This window comes from Syzygium oleosum, unplaced genomic scaffold, assembly GCF_021117445.2.
Source record: "Syzygium oleosum isolate NSW1041296 unplaced genomic scaffold, Sole_v2.1 Sole_v2.61, whole genome shotgun sequence".
In the NCBI taxonomy this organism is placed as follows: domain Eukaryota; kingdom Viridiplantae; phylum Streptophyta; class Magnoliopsida; order Myrtales; family Myrtaceae; genus Syzygium; species Syzygium oleosum.
Window position 1 is genome coordinate 254,562 of NW_026607545.1, and position 27,764 is coordinate 282,325.

At 39.0% G+C, this 27,764-nt stretch overlaps 1 protein-coding gene and 1 pseudogene across 1 annotated transcript; both read right to left on the bottom strand.

The window, feature by feature from the left end:
- Positions 1-13,336: 13,336 nt before the first annotated feature.
- LOC115692105 (ethylene-responsive transcription factor ERF008-like) lies at positions 13,337-14,608 on the bottom strand. Its single transcript, XM_030618862.2, has one exon. It carries the CDS (start codon positions 14,174-14,176, stop codon positions 13,658-13,660), a length of 519 nt encoding a protein of 172 aa, XP_030474722.1. The 5' UTR covers positions 14,177-14,608; the 3' UTR covers positions 13,337-13,657.
- Positions 14,609-23,472: 8,864 nt separating this feature from the next.
- On the bottom strand, positions 23,473-27,378 carry LOC130137128 (uncharacterized; annotated as a pseudogene).
- Positions 27,379-27,764: the final 386 nt, after the last annotated feature.

A 27,764-nucleotide genomic window follows, 5' to 3' on the forward strand; every position in this document is an offset into this window, starting at 1 on the left:
GGCAAATTGGGAAAAGCAAGAAAAGGAAAAGAAAATTAATATGAGAAAAGGCAGAAAAATATAAAGGGGGAATCGATCTTAGCCGTCCAAATTGGGTTGTACTAATGTGTCGGTCTTTCTCTCGGGAGTAACTTTATTTGTTTGTTCTCCGACAAGTATGACAATTACAGTAAAGATATCAATGAAACATAGATACGTTGCATTTAGGCTATTACTTATAAAAGTGAAAGTGGGGATTCTATCAATGTATGCCCTCGAAAGTCTAATATCCAATTTCACTAGGACGTGTTGCAATTCTCAATATTAGGCGCCTCAACATCGCGTGCCAACAGTAGAGGATAGAGTTATTTGTGTCCTCAAAAAAAAGAAGGCATGATAAACTCTGATATTGCTTTTCCTTTCTCCTCTTCAGGGTTTTCTCCTCTTCCTCTCATCTTCACACAACTTTCTTCTTCAACTTCCATGAATGGGTAGGGTTTTAACTAGATTTCTCCCTCCATTCCCTTTTTTCCTTTTTTTTGGCTGATTTGATTTTTTGTTCTCTTTTTTTCGCTTTCCTTCCATTTTGCGGAGCTTTTCTCTTATGATCTGTCTAGATTTGGAAACTTCTCTCTCTCATTTCAAGAAAATTTCTATCCCGATTTAGTCCATATTTTGGAATTTTTGCGTGTATAATTTCAAGGTCTCGCTTCCCTCGAGTTTCGTTAGCGTACAAGTTTAGTTTTGAAAGAGATTTGAGGAGCTTTGTGAAGATTTCGCTTTTACATCTGTCAAATTTATGCTCGTTCAACTTTGTTACTCTGAATGGCGATAGTGTTAGGAACTTCGAACCTTGGCACGTACCGTCGAAAAGGTAAAACCATAGAAACAGATAGAGATGTCAATATGTGCTCATCATTGAAGACGGATTCGATGATCGGCCGCCGATTTTGCTACGAAGAAGTCATAGGTTTGCTCTTTGAGCGAGTGACGTCTAATCTTGTTCAGATGATTCACCTTGTTATCTGGAGTTTATTTTATTTTGAAATTGTTTGGGATTTGTCTTGGTTTGCAGTTACACTGCGTTTTTTTTCTCTTGTGTCTTGGCATGCACCGCTGAAAGATAAAACCATAGCAATAGATAGAGATGTCAATATGTGCTCATCATTGAAGACGGATTCGATGATTGGCCGCCGATTTTAGTATGAAGAAGTCATAGGTTTGCTCTTTGAGCGGGTGACTTCTAACCTTGTTCAGATGATTTACCTTGTTATCTAGAGCTTGTTTTATTTTGAAATTGTTTGGGATTTGTCTTGGTTTGCAGTTACACTGCGTTTGTCTTTTTTTCTCTTGTGTTTCCGGGGAAATGAATGATATGTTATTTTGACAGAAAAAAAAAAAACTCTGACACTGCTTGGGACATGTCCGAAGTGATTCAGTAACATATGGGGTGACCTAATCGAAGGATTTTCAACGATGACCTTAACCCATTTGTGGATCTCCAGAGTTTCCTAAACCCAAGTCTCTAATCTTTGGGATAATTCATAACATAAACCATTCGATTCCTAGTCCAACCGAGAATTGACTCAATTAATATGGATAAATCCTAAGTCTATTGGGAACCTAAATTCTCAAGTTGTATGAGAAGCCTTTATAACCTATATTAAGGTATTGGTCTTTTGCGATTTCGGAAGAGTTCTATAGTCCGGGGCCTCGGTTATTATGGGGAAGGGTTAACACCCGCTCAATGCCTTTTGGAATCACAATCCTTTAAGTATGCCTTTATTCCATTCATTATGAAGTATTCTAAGTGAACGTCCATTGTTTTCGGATTTTAAGACAAAATCTCCCCAAGTTCAGTGTTCGATATAGCTATCCGTTTCCGTTAACGACACCTCTATAGTCACCTCACATTTGATTGATTAAAAGAAATATAAAAAAAAATGTGAAGTTGGGTCGAGTGGTAAACTCTGACGGGTCATCAGTCAACTGTGAAGTGAAAAAGTCGAAGTTGGAGTTTAAAAAATTCAACTCTAGAGGCAAACCATCAAGTGAACTCAAAAGTCAAAAGTCAACCCAAAACTTACCCCAAAAGTCATCCGGCCATGACTGTGAAGTTGACTCGATCATCAGCTATTGGTTGATCGGCTTTGTCAATTTGTTGGTTAGTAATCACATTTACGCAATAAAATGGTCAAATTGAGCCTTTGGTCAATCATTGGTCTAAGCCGAGGCGTTCAGTCTTAACAAGCCCCAAAGCATAATTTTAGACTATGATTAACGGTAAAAATGCACGAATACCAAATCAAGAATGCACCTTCCACCTTGTAAGAAGGTACCTCATACCTTGAAATGACGTGTCTCATATCCTAAAAGATGACCCTTTGAACCCTAGAAGGATGCATACCGGATCCTGAAAGGCGATACCTCGCATCTTGAAAGGAAGCGAGCCACATCCTGAAAGGCAATGCCTCATACCTTGGAAGGAAGCGCGCCGCATCTTAAAATGTCGCAGCTTGCACCCTAGAAGGAGGTGTGCCCTATCTTGGAAGGAGGAGCCTTGCATCCTTAAAGAAAGCGTCTTACATCCTGAAAGGAGGTGCCTTGCACCCTCAAAGGAAGCATTTCGCATCTTGAAAGGAGGTGCCTTGCATCCCGAAAGGAAACACCTAGCACAATCCAAGAATTTGCCTCGTACACCAAAGGGAAATGTGCACCCAATGGGAACGCCTCGTATGGTATGAGTTGGGGTGAGGTGTTTTAGAGATGGGCTGGTCCAATCCTGGAACTTGGAATGTGGAATCTACCCGCACAAGGTCAGTCCTACATTTCGGAACCTTGAATTGACCCTGCTGATTTGGTTCGATTCCAGGATCAATCTAGGGAACCGACTAATTCTTTCTTCTTTTTTTATATCAATTTTTTATATTTATTGAAAGGATAAACTTACTCTTTCAAAGTACATATCCATCAACATACAATATTTAGAATCATGATACTTAGCAGCACAACGGTGAGAAGTAAAACACCGGTAATAGCCAAACAGAAATCTAAAGTAACAGGGAATTATCCAACTCATCCATGCTAAAGCAACAACAGTAATCTCCACTTGCCATAAGCAACAACCCTTAAAAGATGAGCACATAAAATAAAATAATCAATAAAAATTTAAAAAAGCGTAAGATAAATCATGAATTATAGAACTTCATTTCTTATTCATCCGTAAAAGATTAGTCCAAATTCTAACCATATGAAAATAAAACAAACAACAAAAATAGTTAAAATGGGTCCAGTCCTAGGTTGGTCCAGAATCGGTCAAAGTTCAGTCCACCGGTCCGATCTAGCACCCTAACGCTGGAATTGGACTGCATAGTGTCATTTCCCAATTTTGGGGACTAAGGACTAGACTATTTCCCGCGGCAACCGAACTGCATTGTGCCGATCTGGTCCGGTTTTAGGGTGTACCTTGGATAGGTGCTCACCCTTAGATACAAGACCGCGCCCCACGGCCCAGGTCATGTGCTACTCACCCCCTTGCACCACGTAGTATAATTTATCACGTCATGCAGTGTAATGGTAATGCCATGCCATGTCATGTCATTTCGTTGTCATGTTTTGCATTTGATTTGTCATGTTATATTGTATATGATTATTGTCATGTCATTTCATTGTCATGTTTTACATTTTATATTGCCATATCATGCTACTTGTGAATATTGCAATGTCATATCATTTTGTAATCATGCTTTGCAACTAATTTGCCATGTCATATTGCATGTGATTGATGCCATGCCATGTCATTTTGTTATTATGTTTTCATCCAATTAGTTGTCTCATGCTACATGTGATTATTCTCGTGTCATGAAATTTCTTCGTGATGTTTTTTAATTTATTTTTTCATGCCATGGTGCATGCAATTATTGTTGCATCATACCATTTGGCTGTCATGTTTTGTATCTAATTGTCATGTCATTACCATATCATATTTTGCATCTGATTTGTCATGTCATACTGCATCATGTAATTATTGTCATGTCATGTCATGTCATTTCATTGTATATGCTATCGCATAGCGCGTGTGATTAATTTAATGTCATGTCATTTTTTGTTATGCATATTATAGATATTGTTTAATTATATTATAATTAGAGACTAATATATCATTTATCATTTATTATCTACTTACAGATATTTTATTTATTTTTTGTTAAATAATTATATTAGAATTAGTATTTTATTATATTATTTAACTATAATGAAGTCTTTTAGTTATAGTATTATATTAACTGTTTAATTACCCGAGATAAATCATTAATGAGTATAGTAACTTATTATTTTATAACTATATAATATTTACAAAACAATATACTGGTATAGTTATGACAAATAATCATGGAAGTGATAGATATAAATTATTTTTGGATAGTTTCTGATTTTTTTTAATGTTACTAACTACTAAAAAGACAAGGTCAGTTTTGAAATATAAAAATTGAAACTATCCCTAACTGCATGAAAAGAAAATAAAGAAAGAAAGAAAGAATGGTTATTCTCGATCTTGAACGATTAGTTATTGTTGATGCATTTCTCAATTTTGTAAAGGAAGGAATGACTGTTGCATGAGGAATAGGCTGAGAATAGAATAGCTATTCTTGTTAACCAAACATGTACTTAAGAAAATTGAGTGACTAAGAAATTGAGTCAATCATTTGACATTCTCCTGACATTTATTACCAACAAGTAGACAATCCAATGAGTTTGGAAATGTATACTAAGAATCCGAAAACCTCTATAGAAAGCATAAATGAGTCCGGAAACTTTTCAGAAAATTGTCCAAAAAGTCCTAAATACATTTATGGAGGCTAATTCAGTCCTAAACCTTTTAATTGCGCAAATTTAGTCATAAAATCTTTTAACAATTTATCAATTTAGTCCTAAATTTTTCAACTGTACCGAATCAGTTTTAAACTTTTTAATGATTTGTCAATTTAGTCTTAAACATTTTGACAATTTACCAATATAGTCTTTTTGACCAAATATCCAAATAATAAGTTTAGGACTAATTCGGCAAATCTTAAAAATGTTTAGGACTAAATTGACATAGAGAAATGTTTAGAACTAAATTGCCAAATCATCAAAAAATTTAGAACTAAATTGACACAATTGAAAGATTAATAACTAAATTGGATTAGAATTTTTTGGACAATTATGCCGACATCATTTTGATCAACTATCAAAGTGCAAAAAGTTCTTGAAACTGTTTGATCAAGTACAAGTTCTCGTGAATTCTCTTATCGAAATTCGCATGTGGCTTAAATGACTGATGAAAAAGTGTTATTACTCATCTGTACTCTGTCCAATGTGATTTTCAAGAATTTCTAGTACACTTTGTCTGTTCTCTATAGTTCCCATTCTATCCCCTTTGCTTGGCAAGGAGAGAAAATGGAAACACAATGTGCACCAATTCTGGGAGAGAGAGACTTGACACCGCCTGGACCCCTATTACTTTTGGGACTCATGATCAACGGTACATATGAATTTTTATCTACGCAATTTATAAACCATTCTATTCTTTCTTTTTCGAGAAAGATGTTCATAATTCCATAAGAGAATCAATCTCTTGTGTGCAATCGTGCAAAATCTCAATGGTTCCGACTCAATTTTTCCTCCATACTACTTGGGTTCAGCACATTAATTAAAACTTTTTGAACTCCCAACCACCCCATCATCATCATCATCATTATCACCAGCAGTCCAAGCAAAGAACCAACCAACCCTACATCATTTCAAAAGGGTTCAACTGCAATTGCAACCATGAAAGAGAAGGAGGAGGAGGAGAAGAAGAAGCAGTCGCACGTGAAGGAACTGATTGCAGCAGCACTTCCCACTAGGAAAGTACACAATGGCCAATTAGCCAAAAACAAAGAAAGAGAGCAAGTACAGCGCAGGGCCTCTCAGTTGGGGCAATCGACGATCCATTTGTCGCTCTCACACAGTCCTGTCCACCATTTTCCTTGACCCCCACCAAAACAACAGGTCATCCAACTCTTTTTCCCCTTCAAACAGACATGACCCTGATTGCTCAAAATCCACTTCACTTTAGTTCCACGAGAGAGAGAGAGAGAGAGACTTGGGCACTTCTTGTGGGGGACCTGGGGGGTGCACTGGGTCTGCGAGACACGTATTCCCAAAGAGGCTTGGCCGACTTCAGATCAAACCCAACTCTTTCGGCGTTTGTTGAACTTAATGGGACCAGAGTAAGTCCCATATGATAAGCTTAGGGCATTAGGCTATGTTTGGTAGACTAGATATAATTTCGGATTGGCTATAGAATTATTCTATCCGACGTTTAGGTGACTTAAATTTTGGATTTCATTGGATATTGCCAAGATATAATCCGTAAAGAAAAATAATCCTACCTAAGAGGTGGGATATACTCAAATAAGATAAGAATATAAAAAAAATGAAAAGAAAAGAAAGTGGAGAGATGATGGCGGAGGAGAAATCAAGTAGAGATCCATCCATGGAGGAGAGAAAGAGCGAGAGCACATCACAAGATGATCCCGTCCATGCCAGTCTTATCATATTGTCAAGCTCCACAGTTGAAGACCAGTCTTCACGTTTGACCATCGTTCGACGTAGGAGCACTACCTAGCCATCGTCCCCATCTGTTTCGCTCTCTCTCTTTGTACTAGACCTGTTGGATCGACGTGGTCTAACGCTCTAGACCTTGAATTTGAGAACCGCAACCTTGGATCCAAGGTTGCCGACCTTAGGGACCCTAGAGCTGGGGTTGCCTGAGGGTGGGGCTCGTTCTTAGTGTCGGTCGTGGCCAAAGGTAGATTTTAGAATTTTTAAATATCAAATTATGCATTCGTTTAACAGTTTAAGTTTTTAGAACAGTTGATAATGGTCTTACGAAAATTTAACATGGTAGCAGAGCAAATACCATCCCTTTTGCATGTGTGTGTCTACCCCCCTTCAATCAAATTTTACGTGCTGCTCAAAATCCGATTTGCACATGAGATGAAGTGTTGATATATTGTTGCACTTCGCTTGACATTGGGTTTCATATGCTCATTATATTTATTTGGTTTACCTCCATTTATCAACTTAAGTTTTTGGGTTGGACTTTCTAAAGGTAGAGGTCGCGACCACAAGCACACATTCGTCGAAACTAGAGTTCATGGCCAATGCTTGCAGGTCGCCGGAGGCTAGGCCTCATCCTTGTGTCAGTCATGGCCTCTGCGTCGTGACCGGTGGGTGGCATTAACGGTGATCATATGGCTAAGAAACACTGAGAAACATTTCCCTGATTAGCATAGAACGAAAGTTAAGGAAAGCGACAAGGTCTGAAAAAGTGATAAAGAAACAGAACCAATTTTTTTGGGAACCATCATGAGAAGGGAAAACATTGTATTTCAGACTTGAAATAGAGGAAGGAGGAGCAAAAAGATAGAAATTTGATTCGGGCACATTTATGTCCGTGTTATATCCGGAATTAACTAAACATTATATAAGATATTATGAATCTCATCATTATCCAATCCAATTTATATCATATTCGACCAACGCAGCCTTAGGATTATGTATTGATAGCCAGTCATTAACTACATGGATGTGACCTTCAGATGCTTGTGTGCTCAACAAAGAAAAACAATCTCTCTCAATGTTTTGTCAGTTTCGCATGACTTATACTATTCTTTGACACCTCAATAGATGCAGTGGAGGCAAAATGTTATTTTTCTGCTATTTAGACAATTATTATCAGTGGTAACATTTATCTCCCGAAAAGAAAAAGGGTGGATAAATTTTTAAAGTTGGCATAATTGATTAGGGCGTTAGGACTGGATATCACCGCTTTAAATCCCATCAATTATGTTAAACTTCTCTGGGTCAGGCCATATGCACAAACCAAAGTCACGAATATTCACCTACTCATTGTATTTACAAATTGTTTCATAGACTCTTCAAATAGCCAAGTCTTTGTGTTCGTACCTCTGGACTATAACAAAAAATGAGAAAGAGAACGAACTTTCAATATGATAAAAGGGCGCGTTCGATTTTCTGTTTCTATCCTTTTTATTTTTGTTGAAAATTGGTTGTAATTAGCAATTTCCATTTTTCTCTCTTTCGAAGTCGCCTTTTGTCCTCTCACGCACCAAGTTTCAATGTATAAAAATGTTGACCACAAAAAAGTAACACCAGAATTTAAGGGAGTTATTACTTCGTGAAAAACTAATAATTTGAATAAAAATATTTCTAAAATAATTGTTTTTATCGCTTATAAAAAAAGTTTTTTTTTTCTTTTTGCAGATATGTGTAGGTATAAATTACTATTCATAATAAAAATACTTTCTATTAACTATTCCTGGCGAGAACGAAAAATAATTATGTGAAAATTATTTTTCAAATCATTCGCATACCGCAAAACAAATGGATATGGAAAATCCGATCCTTGCTATACAAGCACTTGATTGTTGCTTCCAATGTTAATGGAAATGGCATGCTTGCTTTAAACATTCTGTGGGAAAGAGTATACTTCCTCCTTGTGCAGAGAGTTTTCAGGAGTTCATTCAAATCAATCACTTTGTCCGAAATATTATCATTTGAAAGAAAAATGAAGGGAATTTAGAACCCTTAAGTGTAATAACTAGCTTAATGAATGGTGATATCATGTTCGAGAGGCTACGAAAAGAATTTTCTATACCATTTGTCAATGACCTAGGGAAAAAAGAGAGAGAAGGTCCAGATGATTGGAGCCCATTGTACTAATTGGGCTTTTAACCAGCTTTTGTGAGATAGGACCACAAAGTTTTTTGGGCTGGTCCTTATTTGAAACAGGCCAGTTCATTTTTCTGAGAATTACGAGAGAAGCACACCACTGCATTGTTGAGGATACAAAAAAAATTACAAATAAATACTTACTGGGTTAATTGAATGGTATGTGTAATTAGAGGTGGCAAATGGGTGGGTTGGTCGGATTTGGTGATTTGGGAAGTTTTGTGACATAAAATTAGTTTAAGGTAAACGGGACACTATTCTATCAATTCAGGATTTTTTGTGACATGAAAATTAGTACTGCACCAAAAATCGCTAATCAATTGACACTTTAATGCACCAAAAATTCTTGTTGTTCCTTGAAAGAATCTAGAAAAAAATAATTTCAATGACCTTGTTAGTGCGTTATAGATCGAATTGATTATAGAACGTCCAAAGACAATTTAAATAAACAACTTATAATGTGAGCCCTCAACATTTGCAAAAGAAGCTCTTGTATATGCATGGGATTAGCCGCATCTATACTTTTTCCGATGACTATTCTCATATAAAGAATTCTTATCATCATTAGAATACAAAAAGAATAAAAAAAGCAAAAACTGCAACGTGTGTAGGGTGGTCATGGTTGTATTGCTACATTGAATAAGTTTGACCACTGAAACTCGCTCATTGAATTGCAAGTCCAACAAACACAATCGTGCATGATCTCGATGATCAAGAATGAAGATTGAGATAATTAGTATTGCCGAAGAATGAAGATTGAGGTAGTATATCTTGCAAAAGAAAGTTCTTAATCCATCGTTTACGTGACCGGTACGTGAAGTGGTGTAATCGATCAATCATAGTGTTCGCATGAGTATTCATCTCAATTTGCGGTGTGTTTGAATTTTGAAAATTCTCTCTCATGATTAGCTTGCTTTTCCATCCGTCAATGTTACGCGGTACATTTAAATTCACAAAATGCTTTCTTCTTGCAAGATGACAATGGATGTGAATATACGTATGGAATCGTCGCATCTCCTACTCATATCAACCTTGAGGCCCACTCGAGCACATGAGCACAACGGTTTGTGCGCATCCACACTAGAGGCGAGCATAGTTCTAGAGTAGAACCTGGAATCGGAGGACTGGATTGGTGGGAATCTGTCTGGTTCCGGATTCCAGGATGTGCAGGGTAGGTTCCAAGTTCAAAAATTGTGGAACCTGTTTCAACCGGTAGATTCCAGATTCTAGGTAGGTGGAACTTGGAACCTATAACAATTTTTTGTGTTTTTCTTGATCTATATCTTCGCATGATCGTATTATATTTCATGGCATCTGATGATGAGTGTATAATCTGGAGTCACTAGTCTAAGCTTCCATTTTTATGATTGAGATTTTTACTTTGTTAATGTTTCATATTCTTTGTGTATCAAAATATTAGTTGTGATCAGTGAATTGTAACAACAAGTAATAGTTATTAAATGTGATAATTCACTGCAATCGTTCAATTAATAATATATGTGGAATTTGGGTAGACCCTAAAACCAACCCTAGAATCTGTAACATGGTAAGTTTCAGATTTCACGTTATGCAAGGTATATTCTAAGTTCTAAGTGGAACCTATACGGAACCTGGAACCGCTCACTCCTAATCCACACGGTCGATCGACCCGAAAAGCAATGGACATCTGCCCTATTAGAAAGAGAAAAGTTGCACCGAAGCCTTTGACTTGATTTAGCAAGGCCCAAAACAATAATAAGCCTAACAAAAGTAGCCTCAAACTTGAAAAACAACGGGGTTCTAGGGCCCAAGAAAGAGCTCAAATGGGTACCACCCACCATTTCAATCCACATTAAATCTCAATTCTCAAGCCGGGCTCTAATCCTCCTAAGGAGTTTTGGTCTCTGTCGTTTTTCGTCGCACGGGTGGTCGAACTAATCCCACTGCCCAACCCTTTTTATCTCGTCCCATCACGACGACACGTGGCCTCTTGTGGCGCCCAACAAAGTAAAAAACCTCGGACTACTCAACAGGAATTCCACGGCTACCCGACGACACACGTAGCCCTAATTTTCATCTCACAAAAAATTTCAAATCGAAATTCCCGTGATGCACGGACCCGGAATTAATTTCCGACCCTTAAAACTTTTCCGAACCAGTATAACCCCCGGTCCAAATCCACCATTCCTTAGAATGCACGTGTGTCGCACTTGGATTTTCCATATCCGGTCCGTCATTAATTAACGGCGGATTCATCTTCGTGTGTCGACACGTTCACAATTTCCTGACCACCCATGGCGGATTTGGATCGAGAATACCAATTTGGGTTTTTCACGAGACAGAAATTAATCAAGGGTAACGATGTTGCCGACACCGGTTGAGGATTTTTTTTTTTTTTTTTTTTTAGAGCGAAACATTGTTTAAGTTAAATATGCGACGGAGCTACCAATGTTAAATTTTTAATAATATTAACCCTCAAACAGAAGGACGCATACGAACCTATGTTTTCCCCCCCCCAACACACATAACCAATTCGTCGGCAGTCCACCGCGACTGCAAGAATCTTAAATTGTGGGGGGGACGTCGTATGATGATGGTCCCTGACGCGAAATTCGTAACTCCCTTCCCCCCGGCACTGAATTGATCCTGGCTCTGTCCACACTGACTTTTTTGCCGGTGGATTTTCCTTTTTTCCTCTCTTTTTCACTTTCTTTTTCCCACCATATTATTGGCTCGAGAAAGTGCCGACAAATCTCGCACCAGCAATTCCTCTCTCTTTTGTCTTTTAGGGTTTTTGGATCCCCTCTTTATATTAAGGGATTAGATTTTTATCGTCTGAATTAATTTATGTCGAGGCCCGCACATTTTGCACACACACTGTGCGTAGATCCTGTGTAATCACATGGCAAAAAGATAGCGTGTTGTTCCTTTGATGTTTAAAAGCACCCCTCTTAGACATGACAACATTCACTTGTTAACTCGACGGTGAGTCAAATCCTTGTCCTCAAAAATCGATTGATCCTTTTTCGAAAAAGCGACGCTTTGGGATCGAAATGGCGCTGGATTCACGCGACACGCCCAAGAACGAGAACCGAGATTGAGCCCGATTTCCGTACAATCCTTCGGGAGACAACACTGTCGGGAAGAACTCGACGGGAGACTATCGAAAGCGATCTCAAATAGATTCCTCGATTTAGATCCGGTAGAGCACTCCCAACGAACGAGCTATCAGGGTTAGCATTACGGGTGCAGTCACTCCTATCAAATCTAAACTTATGGCATGCTAATGCCTGCCCAGTGCGGACAGCCGACTTCTTGGCTCGTCCATCCGACTTCTCCCTCTCGAAAATGTTTTCTTGCGCAACATCGTTCGCATCAAATACCATATGTAACCACGGTCCTATGCCACATTTTGCAAGAGTAACCTCATGAAAAGAAGAAGCAACCCTCTATAGCAGCATAATGACCGCCGCCCCATTGACTGGCAATCTCAATTATAAGAGATTAATACATAACTTAAAGTCGAAAACCACTTAATCCTCACATTAAGACAAAAGTGCGGGCAGTATCATCTGCCATAATCTGGCGACAAACAACACATAAATAGGACAAGAAACAATCGATGAGCACCGTGCGGAGGACTGCGGAGGCTTGGAAGAGTCCGCCAAGGTACCGATTCTATTTATTGCCACAAGAAGAAACAAAACTCAACCAAAACACAAATCTCTTTGGACATTTCACCCTTGGTATTTACTAATTATTTGTTTAAGAATGTCTTTCCTTTCCCCTCACGCTCACCAATGACCTTAAAATATGAGAGGGACACGGTAACCCAAGAGAGAAAAGGTTAATCATGCTGTGACAGACAGGTAGTCTCTCACCTAACATCTTTTTTTTTTTCCAGTTAATTTGGGACTGATGTTTGTCGCACTACATGAGATATGCATAGGAATTGCCAATTCTTGACTTGGGAAACTGCAAAACAATGCTAGTCAAAGCTCCACATTGGATCTCTCGTATGCCCAAGGAAACTCGTTCAACCTGGTGCTGAAGTGCAAGCAGACTACATGCACCGGCGTCAACAAGACAAGGGTGGTGGATTTGACAAGAAGATGGGGAATCTCAGGAAACACCAAAAGGAACTGAGGATACCAACTTGCGCCCTCATCATGATCACTCATCATCAAGCACTCACTCACTGTAGTACAAGACGCAGAGCCTCTGCCTCTCTCTCCATCTCCATCTCTCTCTCTCTCTCTCTCTCTCTCTCTCTGGCTACCGGGTGCCCACAGCTCAGGATCAGGAACAGTGAACCGGGAAAAATACCTAATCAAGATCTTATCACTTTAGTAGTTATATAACTTTAGTTGGTTCACTTGGCCATTTGCACCAACTGCTCGCCTTGTAGGCCATCGCTGTTCCCTCCCCCTCTCTCCCCCTCTCTCTCTCTCTCCGAGAAAATGAAATTGCATTATCCATTTCCATAGAACCAATTCAAAAGAAGCTCCCAACAAACAAGACAAGGAGAGTGATTCTTTCTTGCTTGTTTTCTTGGTTCTTTTGGTTTGAAGAGATTGAGCCGAGGAAAGGGGCAAGATTTATATGAAGCAAAGGGGGGGAAAGTTTTCTTTTTGATAATAATTCAATTTAATTAGCTATTGGCCCTTTTTGTACAGCATCAAAATTTCTTGATCCAAACCCAAAAATCCGAAAGGGGAAAGGAAAGAGAAACAAATCAAAAACTAAACAAAAAGGACAGTAAAGACTAACCCCCACTTAGACCTCATCATTTCTTCAGCCACCACCGCCACCACCGCCACCACCAACACCCCCTCCTTCAAACACCGCCAGAGGGAGAGAGAGAGACACACACACAGGAAGAGATCAGGACCACTTTTTTGTTTCCCAATTTCCACCCCTAAACTTTCTCGAATTCACCATCTGAGTCCTCAGGCTCAGGCACCTTGTTCAAATCCACCACCCTCTGCAAGAACCCGCCACAGCCCTTGTACTCTTCACCCAGACCGGACCCGCCATTCTTGAGCACCGATCCGTGGCCGCTATTGTTGAGCGCCGCGTCGACGCTCGCGCCGACCTCGGTCGCCTTCTTCCTTATGAAGGCAGCCGTCATGTCGCCGCAGCCGCCGCCGCCCCCCTCCTCCGCCGCCAGGAACTCCGGGAAGTTGAGCCGAGCCGAGGGACCGCGGAGGTAGAACACCGCCGTGTCGTAGGCCCTGGCGGCGGCGACGGGCGTCGAGTAGGACCCGAGCCAAATCCTCGACCTCTTGTTGGGCTCCCGAATCTCGGCCACCCACTTGCCCCATTTCCTCATTCTTATCCCCTTGTACGGCCTCTCTCTGCCGTTCAACCCCCTCTTCTTCGCCGCCGGGCTCTCTTCACCGGCGACCCCAGAAACCGCTTCATCCTCCACCATCATCGAGACCACCAAGAAAAAGAAGGGTGGGGTGGGGACAATAAATTTCTTTCTCTCTCTCTCTCTCTCTGGAGGTGAGAACAGAGGAAGTGATGGAGTTCGAATCAGAGAGGTTCTTGGTCCGATGGAGGGTTCATCTAATCTGGGTAAAAAAGTTCAGGGAGGGGGGGAAAGGCGTCACCTTTTGCGAGCTCCATCGTTGAATTCCATGGGAGAGGAAGAAAGAGAGAGAGAGAGAGGACGGGAGAGAGAGGAGGGACAAATCCAAATTCACCGACAAATCTATCAAGAGGAGACGGGTTGGTGTTAATTACCTCAATTATGGTGGCTACTGGGGTGTGATGATGATGATGGTGGAGGTGGAGGTGGAGGTGGAGGTGGGGGAAGAGAATTTCAGGCCTTGCATCTAAGGGTCTCTTGTTTGGGGGTCTGTTTGGCAAGTGAGAAAAACAATGTCTTAACCATTACACACACACACACATAGATATATATATAAATATATATTTAATAAAAAAAATAAAAAAAAAAGTGATGGCGATGGTGGTGGTGTTGGTGGTGCTTGGGCAAAGTGAAGTGGGGAATTCAAATGCTGATAAAGAAAATGTCACTTGGAATGCTGTAGCCAGATTTATAGCTTGTTTAATTAATGGTGGGGTTAACTTAATTAATTCCTCTCTCTCTCTCTCTCTTTTAATTTATACCTTTGACGGTCACTTGCTAATGAGCATTGAACAAACTTGTGATGGGTATTTTTAAATTTTCAAAACCCATCTCATAAAATACTCAATTTGGCATCCTAAGTACAAAAACCTCTTTTACCATAGCTCTTTATTGAAAAATGTGCTTTTTTAATGAATTATCTACGAATGCTTAACGAGCTAATTAAACATTCCAAGATAGATATTTTCGGAGCACAACTAGTTTCCCTCGTAAAAAAGGTAAGCGGTAAAATACTCGAGACTTAAACTTCTTATGCCACCGATAGGCATGCGACCCTGTTGATTAAGTGATTGGGGGTAGAGATGCTAATATCACAGATGCGGGGTTCAACTCCCACACTTTGCAGGAATCTGAACAAAAGTCAGAAAGTGAGGATTTCGAGCGACATTTTTCGGACCCATTTCGAAAGGAAATGAAATCAAATCTTGTCGGACCAATAAAGGAAAGAAAGGTAATGTTAATTACTCGTTATACAAAGAATGAAGCTCACTATAAGGTTTAATTGTTATTTTTTTGGCTTAATACTTATCCCAATATAATAATTATCAAATTGAAGAAAATGATCTGTGTATGATTTGGAAAGGGTTGCAAAGGGGTAGGTCGGTAGTCAGTGGATGGATACCATTAGGTTCCCACCACGCTACAACTATACTACGTGCAGTTGGACCTTATTGCCCTCGGAGCGATGCCCGTCCCCGGCCACCGCACGAGGGGCGAATTCGGAATTTCATGGTCGCGGCGCTCCTCAATCCAGAGAGGGAAAAGGGCATGTTTCGGGGCAGCCTACCAGTTTGGACAAAAACATAGGATCCAACGAGTTTTGTGTGCTGTTCCTCTTTCGTGTCTGGTACAACATTCGATCTTCTTCTTCTTTTGTAATTTGTTTTTCCAAAATGTCGATAGTATGAATCAGAGTGAGGGAAAATGAGGCAGATGTGTTCACAACTGCGAAAGCCAGTGGAAGATGACGTTTTTCCCAAATGAGAATGGAAAGAAAAAGGGAGAAAATATCATGGAGGAAAAGAAAGGGGAAAAAGCAGAGATAGAGAATTTATTAGGATGGTTTTGAAATTCATTTTTTATTTGCAAAAAATATAGCTGTGGAATTGTATGCGAACTTTTTTCTTTTTCAAATTATTATTAGATCCGCTGACAATGTAGAAACATACTTCTATCATTGAAAGAGCGGCAACAATTCATTTGTGTGTGATGAAATAATTAAATATTAAACTGCGCTTTCATCTAATAGCTTGGCGATATTCCCACAAAATATCAGATGGTATTAGAGCAAGAAGTCCTCAATTCAAATCTTTCCATGCCCCTTTGCCTCCCTAATTAAATATGTCAACACTTAGTACTAGGCAAATGGACCAGATTAAGCTCGATGAGTAGTGATAGAATAATTAAATATTAACTCGCGTCTTCATCTAACAGCTTAAGCTTTTAAAACAGTTGACAGTAGTCCCACAAAATCTCGGTGTGTGTAAATTATTTTCTATGTCGATAGAAGACTTAATAAAGATCTTGCTTTCTACTAGCCGAATCGATCAATGTAAACTTAGTTGCCTAACTTATCATAGAAATTATATTAGTTATAGTCGAGTAGCACACATAAAGGAACGGCATATTACTGTGTTTTGCTAGTGTATCTTTGCTCCTATCAATTTAGGCATGTCATATCTTCTATATATTAAGTCAAATCCCAAATGTCTCACTTTTTTTCCTGATTTGCCTCATGTACTTCTTACTTTGATTGTAAAACAATTTAGCTTAAAGGAGAAGCAAAAGGTAAAATTGGCCAAAATAAAGGAGACGAAAAGATAAAAGTTAGATACTAACCGCGCACTTTCCGCTAAGAAAGTGCATTTGATGAACTTCCATAATTGTCCCTACCGTAAATAGTCAACAACAATCGAGGGACAAGAATAAACAAATTAAAAGTTTAGGGACTTGTAATGACTTTATCCATTGTTAAATCAAACAAAAGAACGACATTGGACATTTATGAGTAGTTTAGATCAATTAAACTGATTGAAAGTTAAAAAATGACATTTGACCAGTAATGTCATTTTCCCTAATCAACTTCATCCTAACATCCCATGTGAGGAAACTTAGAATGCTTCGTTCATATATTTTTATTTTGAAAATGGAACAAATGTTTAATTTCAATTATGGAAAGAATAGCAATACATGTTATATAAAGAATGAAAAATGATCAATGCCATAACCATCTTTTTCCTTGCATCTTAAAAACTTAGAATTACTTTTCTACTTTTTAAATTAATGAAATATGAGCGAATTTTTATTTCCAACCATTGACAAAAGCAGCAATGAGTTTATATGAGTAAAGAATAAAAACCGATTGTAGCAACATAAGACGAAGCCAATAACACATAAAAGAAAATGGGAAAGAAATTGGTGGGAATGATTAAAGTGTGACCATGGCATGCTCTTTCCGTTGATGAGTCAAATTGTTTTCTATTTCTCATGCTTTTTAACCTTGAAACTCCCGATGGTGTCATGTGAGAATCTTCCCAAAATCTATCTACTTTCTCTTCAGCTTTTCTTGTCTTGCTCGAACTTTACCTTTATTGCTTTCTAGCCATAAAAATATTATCGATAAACATATTATACATCTCTAGATTTTACTTTATACGGTAGTCATGATCGAGTCTCCAAATTATAAAATCTTTCTTATTCATATGGTAGTTTCATAAAAAAAAGGAAAAAAAATATGTTGGCATAAAGTTAAGGTCGATTGGAACAACCGACACAACCCTTGTCGAGCATTTGGATTAAGGGGCAAAAGTTGCCACCACACATCCACCCCTGCTCTGATTTGAGGTGAGGTTCGCATGGTATTAGTTTGATCGATATTATTTCACATTTGAACACCAAATGAGTACGGAGCAATTCACAAATGAATAAATATAAATGATCTTTAGACAAAAGCTAAAATATATAAAACGAATATGAGTTTATGCCTTGATGTCACTTTCGTACATCTACTTTTCAAAATAATGTTTGCATCCTCAATTTAGCAAAATTTTCCATCTTTTTAAAATTTTGCTATTTCCCATTTTAAAAAAAACCTCATCCTTCCCTCACCCACACCCACATCACTCTCTCTTTCTCGCTCCAGCGACTCGGGCGGGGGTGGCGGTGACGGGGGAGGATGGTGGCAGATGAGGGCGACGGTGTTTTGGGGCTAGATAGTCTTTTCGTTTTCTTTTCACAAGAGAGTATGATAATCATTTCAGTAGGAGTAAAGTATGGATATATATATATATATATATATATCTTATTTGTAAATCTAAAGGTATGATATCCACTCGTTTCGGGACGGTAATATGTGCACCGACTCGCCAAGCATGCATTTTCAAAAATAGCGGTACGGTGTTTTTGGAATTTTTTCACAAAAATATCACATGTTCTAATGATGAGATTTTCTTAGTAATGTAAGACAAAGAGATACGCATTTTTGCTCGGATAGGCTTGTTTCGATTCCCACCAGGAGAGCTTCGAATCGTTGAGCTCTTAATGAAGAACAAACAAGCCAGTGAGGCAAAACCCTAGTAGCCTAACGATGAGCTTTGTTAAAATGGGCAAATAACCCAAACATATAGTACGTTCAGTTCTTCTACAACTTTAAGAAAATGTCACAAATTATTTCAAAGGTCAAATGTAAAAAAAAAAAACAAAAGCACAGTCTTTTACCACAACGACTAATTTAATACGAGCTTTCAAATGTATTAAAAAAAGTACAACGTTTTAGTACCATGACAAATTCAGCACGACCTTTCGACTTACTAAAAACTTGTATCATATTTGGCTCGCTGGTAAAAATAGCTTCCGTTAGTATTTTGTTCATAATTGGAAAGTCAAAATCTTTATCTAAAAGGTTCTATTCTTGAAAAAAAAAATTGGGTACTAGTCTTAGGGGGAGAAATTTTTTAAAAACTTGTAAAGAGAAAATCATGTGATTTCAATATTGAAAAGATACAATGAATTTGATATTAAGATGAAAGTTGGGAGAGTTGAGAATGTGTTAGTACTAGCCAATACTAGTTGTCAATGCAGTAAAAAGTCAGGTGCGCCGACACGTGGACAAATAGCAATGAGAATAGACGAAATAATCGGGAATGCTATTTTTGTCACAGTGATACAAAGCTGTGCATTTTTTTCGGTGCATTTGAAAGTTCGTGTTTAATTTGTCTTTTTTTTTTTTTGGTCGATTCGTGTTTGATTTGTCACAGCAATAAAAATGCCGTGCTTTTTTGATACGTTTGAAAGGTCATATTAAATATATCATAGCGATGAAAAGTTATGCTCTTTTTGATATTTCCCATGCTTCCACGTATTCATTCCCAAATATGCCATTTGACGGCGGTTCAAGTTTTCTTGAAATTTTTTGCTTTCCAATTCTGTTTGGGTATCTAGTTAAGACCTGTTTGCGACCCATTTAGACTTTCCAACCAATTCATACCATAAAAGTCAAGAAATGAAATTACAATTAGTAAACCTAATCAGTGATTATAGTTTGAAAATTCACATCTGACAAAAGGAGTCTACCTCTTTTTGGGCAGCCTCTCGAGTACTATGCCTACTTTTCGTGCCATAGCATGGACTTTTAGCATGCATATCTGTCTATGATGAAATTTTTCCAGTTGATGCATGCATTAATTAAACTTTAGAGAGAGACATAAATCATAGTATGGCCATTAAAAAAAGCTATTACTAATTATAATACGCATTTTGGCATTCATAAGGGGAATCTAGGACAGACATAGTGTAGCAACTCCATATTGAAACCCCAATTAGACGCACGTATTCCCACTAAAGTATGATTCCGGTGCTTGAATACACCAAGTTGCAAACTCTGTTAGTGCAAGCATCTTCTACATCGATCGTTTTCTGTTTAATTCCTCGAAATAAAATTCCGAAAAAGTTGTAGAATAGTATGAGAATGACGTAGAATTTCGATTATAAATGATAATAGACTTCCTAAGTCGTCGATAATTGTGAAAACTAATGGCCAACAGGTTCATGGACAACCAATCACTGGATTTTCCCTGTCACGTTTGTTAAGCAACCCAACGAATAATTGTTGATTAGTTTAGTGATAAGCTAGTCTGTTTACCGCTATCTATGCATGGAATAATTTTTGCATTGAGTCCGACGTGCCTTCTGGCCATCGGCTGAAGATTCCAAGTCAGCAACTAAAAGCTAAGGAAGAGCATTTTCATTATCTTACTCGAGCATAAGATTATGATCATGCTGAATTTTTATCTAGATACCATCTACATGTCTCTAGCACTATGTCCGTGCAAAAGAAACACTAGTAGTATCTCACAATGGGAGAGGTTGCAAACTCGAGGGTGGGTTGGATAAGGGAAGGAAGGTCATAGTGAAGTCGACCCCCGAGTTTTGCACCCTCACTTGATCAATATTGTCCATCTAACTTTTGTATTTTTCTTATTAAAAATATCCTTGTCTTCTCTCACACACGCATGTGAACAACAACCCTCTCTCTCCCTCTCTCTCTCACAACCATGGATGGTCGACTTCAAGCTTGCGACTATGGTCGCCGAATCTCAAGGTTGCTACCATGGCTGCTTAAGCTTTGGGATCACGGCCACAACCACCAGATCTGGGACGAGCTCTATGATGCGATTTGGGCTCGCGGCCATGGACGCTCGAGTTCGAGGCGTGCAACAAGCGAGGCACTGGACCTGGGGAAGAACAGAGGGAGGCATGCGTTAACAAGATATATTGAATATCTCACCGAATGAGTATGTGTTGAAAGGAGGAAATTAATGAAGAAAAAGAATTTTGACTTTTCTCATTGAATTGCCAAAAAGGAGAGAAAATTAGCCAATCAGTCATAAACTTATTATTTGGATACCAGTTTAGTCCCAACTTCTTCAATTTTGCCGATTGAGTTCTAAACATTTGCGTGAAATTCTAATGCGGTCCTTCCGGCCAAATTTCGTCTGAAATCGTTGCCCGGCGATGACTAAACCTTTATGTCAGCAATTTTCAACAAAATTGACCAGACTGATAATATCGGAATTTCGCGCACAGTTTTAGGACTAAATTAGCAAAATTGGATATTTTTTTATGATTGAATCGATATTCATATTAATAAATTTGAGACCGATCGGATAATTTTTCCGCCAAGAACGGAAGAGATATTATCGGTGGGGACAAAAAAGATGACGGGGGAGAGAGTTCTCTTTTCTTGTGGCCAACTGGTGTCCGAGGGCTCGCACATGTCAAAACGATAAGAACTTTCGAGCAGTGGAGTCATACATACAGATCGGGACGAATTGACAATGCATCGGGTCGGTTCATGTGAGAGGAAGAAAAGTTGGAAGTCATGAATGAGAGGTGGCAGACGTGGGGATCGACGTCGTTGTCAAAGTGTCTGTGTTTTGTAGTGGATCGCGTTGGCTTTTGGCTTTGCTGTCGTCTCCCAACTGCAAAAGGACACCGTAAATTCGTAAACTTCGCCGACCACCCACTTTGGTTAAATAAACAAAAAAAAAAAAAACGCAATGGAAAGTCAAAACTTAGTTAAAGAACGAGAAACGCCGGCAAGTGACGTTCATGAAACCAACCGCAACGTACGTACACCAGTAGAAATCATGATTTCTTCGTGAGACCGATGTTTGACAGTTGAGATGATGTAAGATCACGATCAGGATACACCATAAGAGCAAAAGTCAAAGTTAGCCCCCCCTTCCAAGTCTCGTCCCACTTTGAAATCAAGTGCCACAAGTAAAATTAAGAAAAGCATGTTTTCCCAAAGAGGGCAGTGTTAGGGTATGGGGGAAAAGAGGACAGGTCTAGAGCAATTATTAATCAACGCGGGACTATATATGCAAAATTGAAAAATTTAAGACTGAATTGATTTCCGTACAATAAGTTCATAATCGAATTCGTAAACGTCCCTGTAAGAAACATATAAGAAACTACGAGTTAGTCGGATAAATGAATATGTATCCAATCGCAATGTCGCCGGTGAATTGATGGACACTATTGCGTTAGAGAAATTGCAATTCCGTCTCATAAATATGTATCGTTGAGATCTCAAATTATAAGATACGAGTTGGGAGCTAGCGGATTGCCATTGGAGCCACGAGGCCTCGGAAAACCTAGTAACCAGCCTAATTCATGATCGAGGTTTACATCGCTCCATTGCATTTGCAACCTAGCGAAGCATGCCATCGGTAGCAAAAGGCGAAAGTCGCTTTTACGGTATAGAACGCTGGATCCTCCACATTTGCTCCGGTAAGAGCGGAGTTCAGAAATCTACTCCAATAGCGAGCCATCCTCTTTCTCCGCTCGGCCTTTCACTTCTTCTTCTTAATGGTCGCCCTTAGCCTCCTGAACCAGTTACCTAACCTCTTGACTAGCGACTTGCAGTGAAAACCAGAGACTCAATTTGTTCCTTGTGCTAGAACCAAGAAGCCACTTAAGATAAGCTTGATTGAGTTTATTCAAATGCCGGCATTCGGCAGCAAATCCTGTCCCTAGGTGCATGAAGGCCAATGGGAAAAGTGCTCCCAGTATGATCCCAAGCACAAATCAGACATGCCCTCAACTCAATGGGGACTAAAGCGTACTCCAAGCACTTCTAATGTTCCTTCACATTTCTTCGCCTAGCCGAAGGGATAAATGCCGCCTGCTAGAAGACTAAGAGCATCATCTCTATATAGAGCCATAAAACAAAATGTAAGTTGGCCTAGCGCCCATCCCGCCAGCAGAAGCAACACTCAAGGCATCCACAAGACCCCATGTCTTGGCTTTTTGACAGCAGCATATGATCTCACTTATCTACCATTAAATTGCTGCCACACTAGGCTCTCCTTCTTCGGTTATGGATGAACTATACAAGCTAATTCCGGCAGACTTGAAGGAATTCATCACCAACATTTGCATAACCTGTCCAAACAAAAGTTTAGACTCTGCACATTCACGGCATATTTTCACTGTGAGAAAACCCCGTGCCTTGACAATTACAGAAACTATCCATTGAGGAATTTAACATGACCACAGTCTACTGTTTACAACATTCTCCTGTAGATATTAGCAGCCACTTCTTCTGATGGCACTGCTGCTCACAGATCCAAGGGCGAGGCCAATAATAATAAGATCATTCAATCGTTTCACTTACAAGTTTGTCAAACCAGAACTAGAAACAGAAAGCAAAGGCTGGTAGCCATTCAAAAAGCTAAACCCAAGGCTGGCGACAATTCAAAAGCTATCCTTATAACTTGGCCAATAGACAAACCACAACCAGAAAGCTATAAAATTTCAGTGTCCTGATACCGATTTAATTTAATGCTAAACTAAATTTAATTGCTTCTCGGATTTCAGTTGCAAACTCTAGTATATAATCAATTTTTTCACACATAAATCCTTCCAAAACTGACATTTTCCCTCAAATTCTCAGAGAGAAACGTCTGCATACACTAACTTGAACTGCTTGACAAACTACACACTGCATCACTCAGCCAATCAGAAATGGCAAAAACATTTAGAGCACGGAGAAGCTAAGAAAACATGGTCTTAATCATAATCATTATTAAATGAAACACCATGCATATCACGCACAAAACACATAAACTATTGTGGATAATCTATATTTAGATACAAGTATGCTAACTAGCTAAATTCACTCAAGGGCAATTATCGCCGCAACTCACTATCAACTCAGCAATTAACTATAACTTGTCCAAGAGTATCTTTGAACCTTCATAAGAGAACTAACGGACCGCATTTTTACAGCTGAGCTCTGCAAGATCTTCTGGAGGCATGTCTAGCAAAGACGCAACATAATTAAGCACCACATGAACGTTTGCCGGATGATTCAGAGATTCAGTCGGGGACGTAGACTCGGAGCTTCCTTCATCGGTGTAACTCATGCTAGAACGGGCATCGTCATTGATGATAAATGTGGGGTTCATTGGCAACACATCCGGTGCTTCTGTTTCCAATAAAATTCTATCCACAGGAACTGTTTTCAATATCTTCTTTTCCTTCTGCTCTTTCATTGACACGAGAATTCCCGAGAACGTAAAATAAGCTCCTACTTCAACGAGCTGAGGAACCATTTCAGCTGAACCTATATAGGAGTGGAGAATGACAATGGCAGGAAAAGGCCCCATCTATTTCAATATCTGAAGAAGATTGCCAAATGCACGGACACAGTGGATCGATGCCGGCTTATTTAACTCTTTCGCAAGTTCGAGCTGTTTCTGGAACACTTTGACCTGATCATTGAAATCTATCTTCCTTCCATAAGACCCTTTGTCCAAACCAATCTCTCCCACCGCAGCAGGAGGAGTTGCCTAAAAAATTTCTCTTAATGTCTGGAGCCAATTAGGGCTTCTATTGGCAACAAACCACAGGTGGAGTCCAAAGTTCGGAATGGCACAAAAATAATCCTCGCTCATCTGCTTCACCAGATGCCAGTCTTTCTCATGGATTCCATTAACTGCAAATTTAACTACACCAGACTGAAGGGCTGACTCAATTAACTTCGGTGCCATATGCAAGATCCTCGGGTCTTGCAAGTGGCAATGGGCATCAGACACTTTCATACCTCTGTTATGCTACAATGTTGTCCCCCTTTATCATATCAGTGAGAAGGAAAGAAATTGCCGGACCAGAAGCCCACTTCTGCAAGACACTATTCTTGCGCAATTGTGACAAGAATGGTGCGTGAATATACCTCATGATCATGCGTCCATCCATCCAAGATTGCTTTTCAGGCCCTGTTATAGAGCCAACAACAAAGAAGTCACATTTCAACAGAATGTAGGCTCTGATAGTAAGAACTTATTATGATTCACATTATCATCATCATCAGCAATATGCACAGGCTAGTGCGGATGAAAATCACTACAAAAGGAAAAGACAATAGAGGTGTTATGAGATCTCAAAATTAGATTTAGTTATTCTTTTTCAGAAATCTAATAATCGAGCTTATCTGGTAAATAGATTAATCTGACAAAAGAAAGGCTTGCATTCTCACTCCAGAACCTAAGCTCTTCTATGTTGGGTTCAAAGAATGTTTCACATGTATCTTTCTTTTCTATCAGGTGAACATCCCTTTAGCAAGTTCTGTGTTACAGCACAGTTGATTCCAAAGTTGCAGCGACTACAAAAATGTACAAACAGAAAAAATGCAATTTGCCGGGCACTTGTTGTATGAAATACAACAAGCACGGTGAGCATGAAAACTCCCATGAGTCAAACAACGAATAATCAGAATTAAACTGAAAGGAAGGAACAAGAACAACCCAGGCACTCGTAGTGAAACTGATGAGGATAAAAGCTGCTTCAGGGATTCTTTTCATGGAAGTGAAGGTTGAAATATCTAAAGTCAGGTCTCAAGCTGAAGTCAATCTTTCTTGTAGATGAAGACATACATTCTATTTCACCTATCGAGTCACAGGCATTTAACATATTCATAAGTAACAATTTTCCACAAAGTGGTGACGAAAGGTCTAACTTGAATAAATCTTTCCATTTTGCAATTCAATCCGATACTTGTTTTTTCTATAACTACATGATAAATAAACATTGATAAGCAATCATGACATATTGATAAAACTAATTACATATAATCTGTACATTACCTGATGTCATAGTAATCACCAAAGGACATCATCATTCTAATTTTCAGCATCACCAATTCGCATTGCATTCACATCTCATGACCTCCATGCCACGGTATTATTAAAAAAACACCACAGCTAGCTATCATCACTTCATCAACTATTATAGTCCAACATGCTTAGTGATGTAGATGATGACTCCCGCAACAAAGAATAAATCTTTAGGTGTCACACTTAAAGCTTCTCAAGCGTCACACTAAGAGAAGAATTGCATCACACAATTCCAAAGCAAAGAATTGCCAAATTCAAATAATCATCAACCTCTGTCCAAAAGAAAGAATTACAACCACATATATATAGACTCTCTAAAGTATTACTGCTTGTCAAAGTTGGAAACCTAATATATCCTAATAAAACTAGGAAACAATAAATCCAAATCCAACTAGGAAGAGGAGACATATTAAAACCCTAATAGACTCCATTCACTTAATAGATTCCTGAGTAATTAAAGAGAATAAACAGCAAATCTTCGTTGCACGTCTTTTGTAAGTCTTTAAAGGCTTTAGGGATTTTTCCATGCAAGCGAAAGGCCGAATATCTAAAGTCAGGTCAAGCTCAAGCTGAAGCCACTCTCTTAAGACTTCTTTATAGCCTGAACGTGTACAAACTGCAAGCCCTGTATGATGAACTTAAGAGAAACCACGCCAGCAATATCAGCTCCTCAGAGGATTAGAACGTTGATGACTAAGCATGTTGGACTGTAGTAGTTGATGATGGCATTATAGCTAGCTATGGTGTTTTCTTGAAACCACTGTGGCCCAGAGGTAATGAGAGGTGAATATGCACTATGTATAAGCGATGTTGGAAATTAATTAATGATGCACTTGCGGGGATCTATATAACATGCCACAAGTTATGACATCATGTAATGTATTGATGGTATGTAATTTAGTAATATCAACATGCTATGTTTGCTCATCAATGTTAATTTATCATGTTCGTATGTGGAATATAAACATGGTAATGCTTGTCTGCATCTGCAATATGTAAGTTTCAGAAAAATAATGCGGTAGCATACCCGAGGAAACGAGGAATAATACAACTTAAGAAAATTCTCACGTTAATACTAAAGGATAGGATCTCCCGAGAGTTTTAGCAAAATAGTCATGAGGAAACTTGATTGTTTCAGAGGACAAAATGTACCCGCATGACTTTTTGGAGATTAAAGAATAAAGAAAAGATCGAATTAGCAAGTGGAACATGCGCGAAATAGTATTTCAAGTAATTCCAACAGAGGCAATGCACCAAATAAAGATAAAAAAAAATGTGCCAACACAAAACTGGGTAAGTGTTTGGATCTTCTACTTTTGTATTTCCTCGAAGTTGGATTTTAGCATTGCAAGAAACTGAATCACATTTTAAATCAAGACCGCTTTCAAGAACACCGCCAACATGTTAATGAATGAGAAACGGTTTACCACATCAATTCAACAGACCCAAAAAACAAGCCAACTCACCACTCGGAGATATAACGAAACGCAAGGAGAGGAAGGCGGTGAGAAAAACCTCATTCTCTGATTTCGCCTAAATTTCTGGAGAACAGCGTTCTTGTCGGTGAAATCCTCAGACGCCATGAGAGAGGTCTGGCAAATATTTCAGTGGAGGAGGGAAAAGGCAAGAGAAATTGTTGCTTTGAAGTCAAACCCGAACAAACTCAAGAACGTATGAACTGGACAACCTGAACCTGGGTAAAACTGCAAGCTGTTGGTTACAAATTGCCATCTCCACATGGTGAAAGAGTAATAGGACCTCCCTCCCATGGTGAAAGCACCAACAAGCCCCAGAAAAGAAGCTCCAATGTGTGCGTGTGAAACGTCTGCGAGTCTGAAAAGGAAGGAAAAGTAACCGTCTTGGTGCGGTCCCCGGTACGAATTCAGAGATTAATGGGCAAGGGTTAGGATGTGCCACATTTTCACTTAAGTTCTTTGAATTCCATTATCATTTGATTTTTGGAAACGTGAATGCGGTTTTTGTTTGTCCGAAAAGGTAATCACGAAAAGAGGTTCGCATCGTGCCACGTCACGGTAATGACTCCGTGCATCGTCTGTACCAGTATGTTAAAGCATAAATTAATGCATGTAAAGCATAATAGTGACGGGGCATATGCAACGTGTAATAATCTAAGATTGTCTCATAATAGCTCACATGCATTACGATGTGTAGTGTAGTGACAGGTTGCGTAA

Bases quoted from the DNA above. Each gene is read 5' to 3' on its own strand.
- LOC115692105 (XM_030618862.2), bottom strand. From the start codon at position 14,176: ATGATGGTGGAGGATGAAGCGGTTTCTGGGGTCGCCGGTGAAGAGAGC.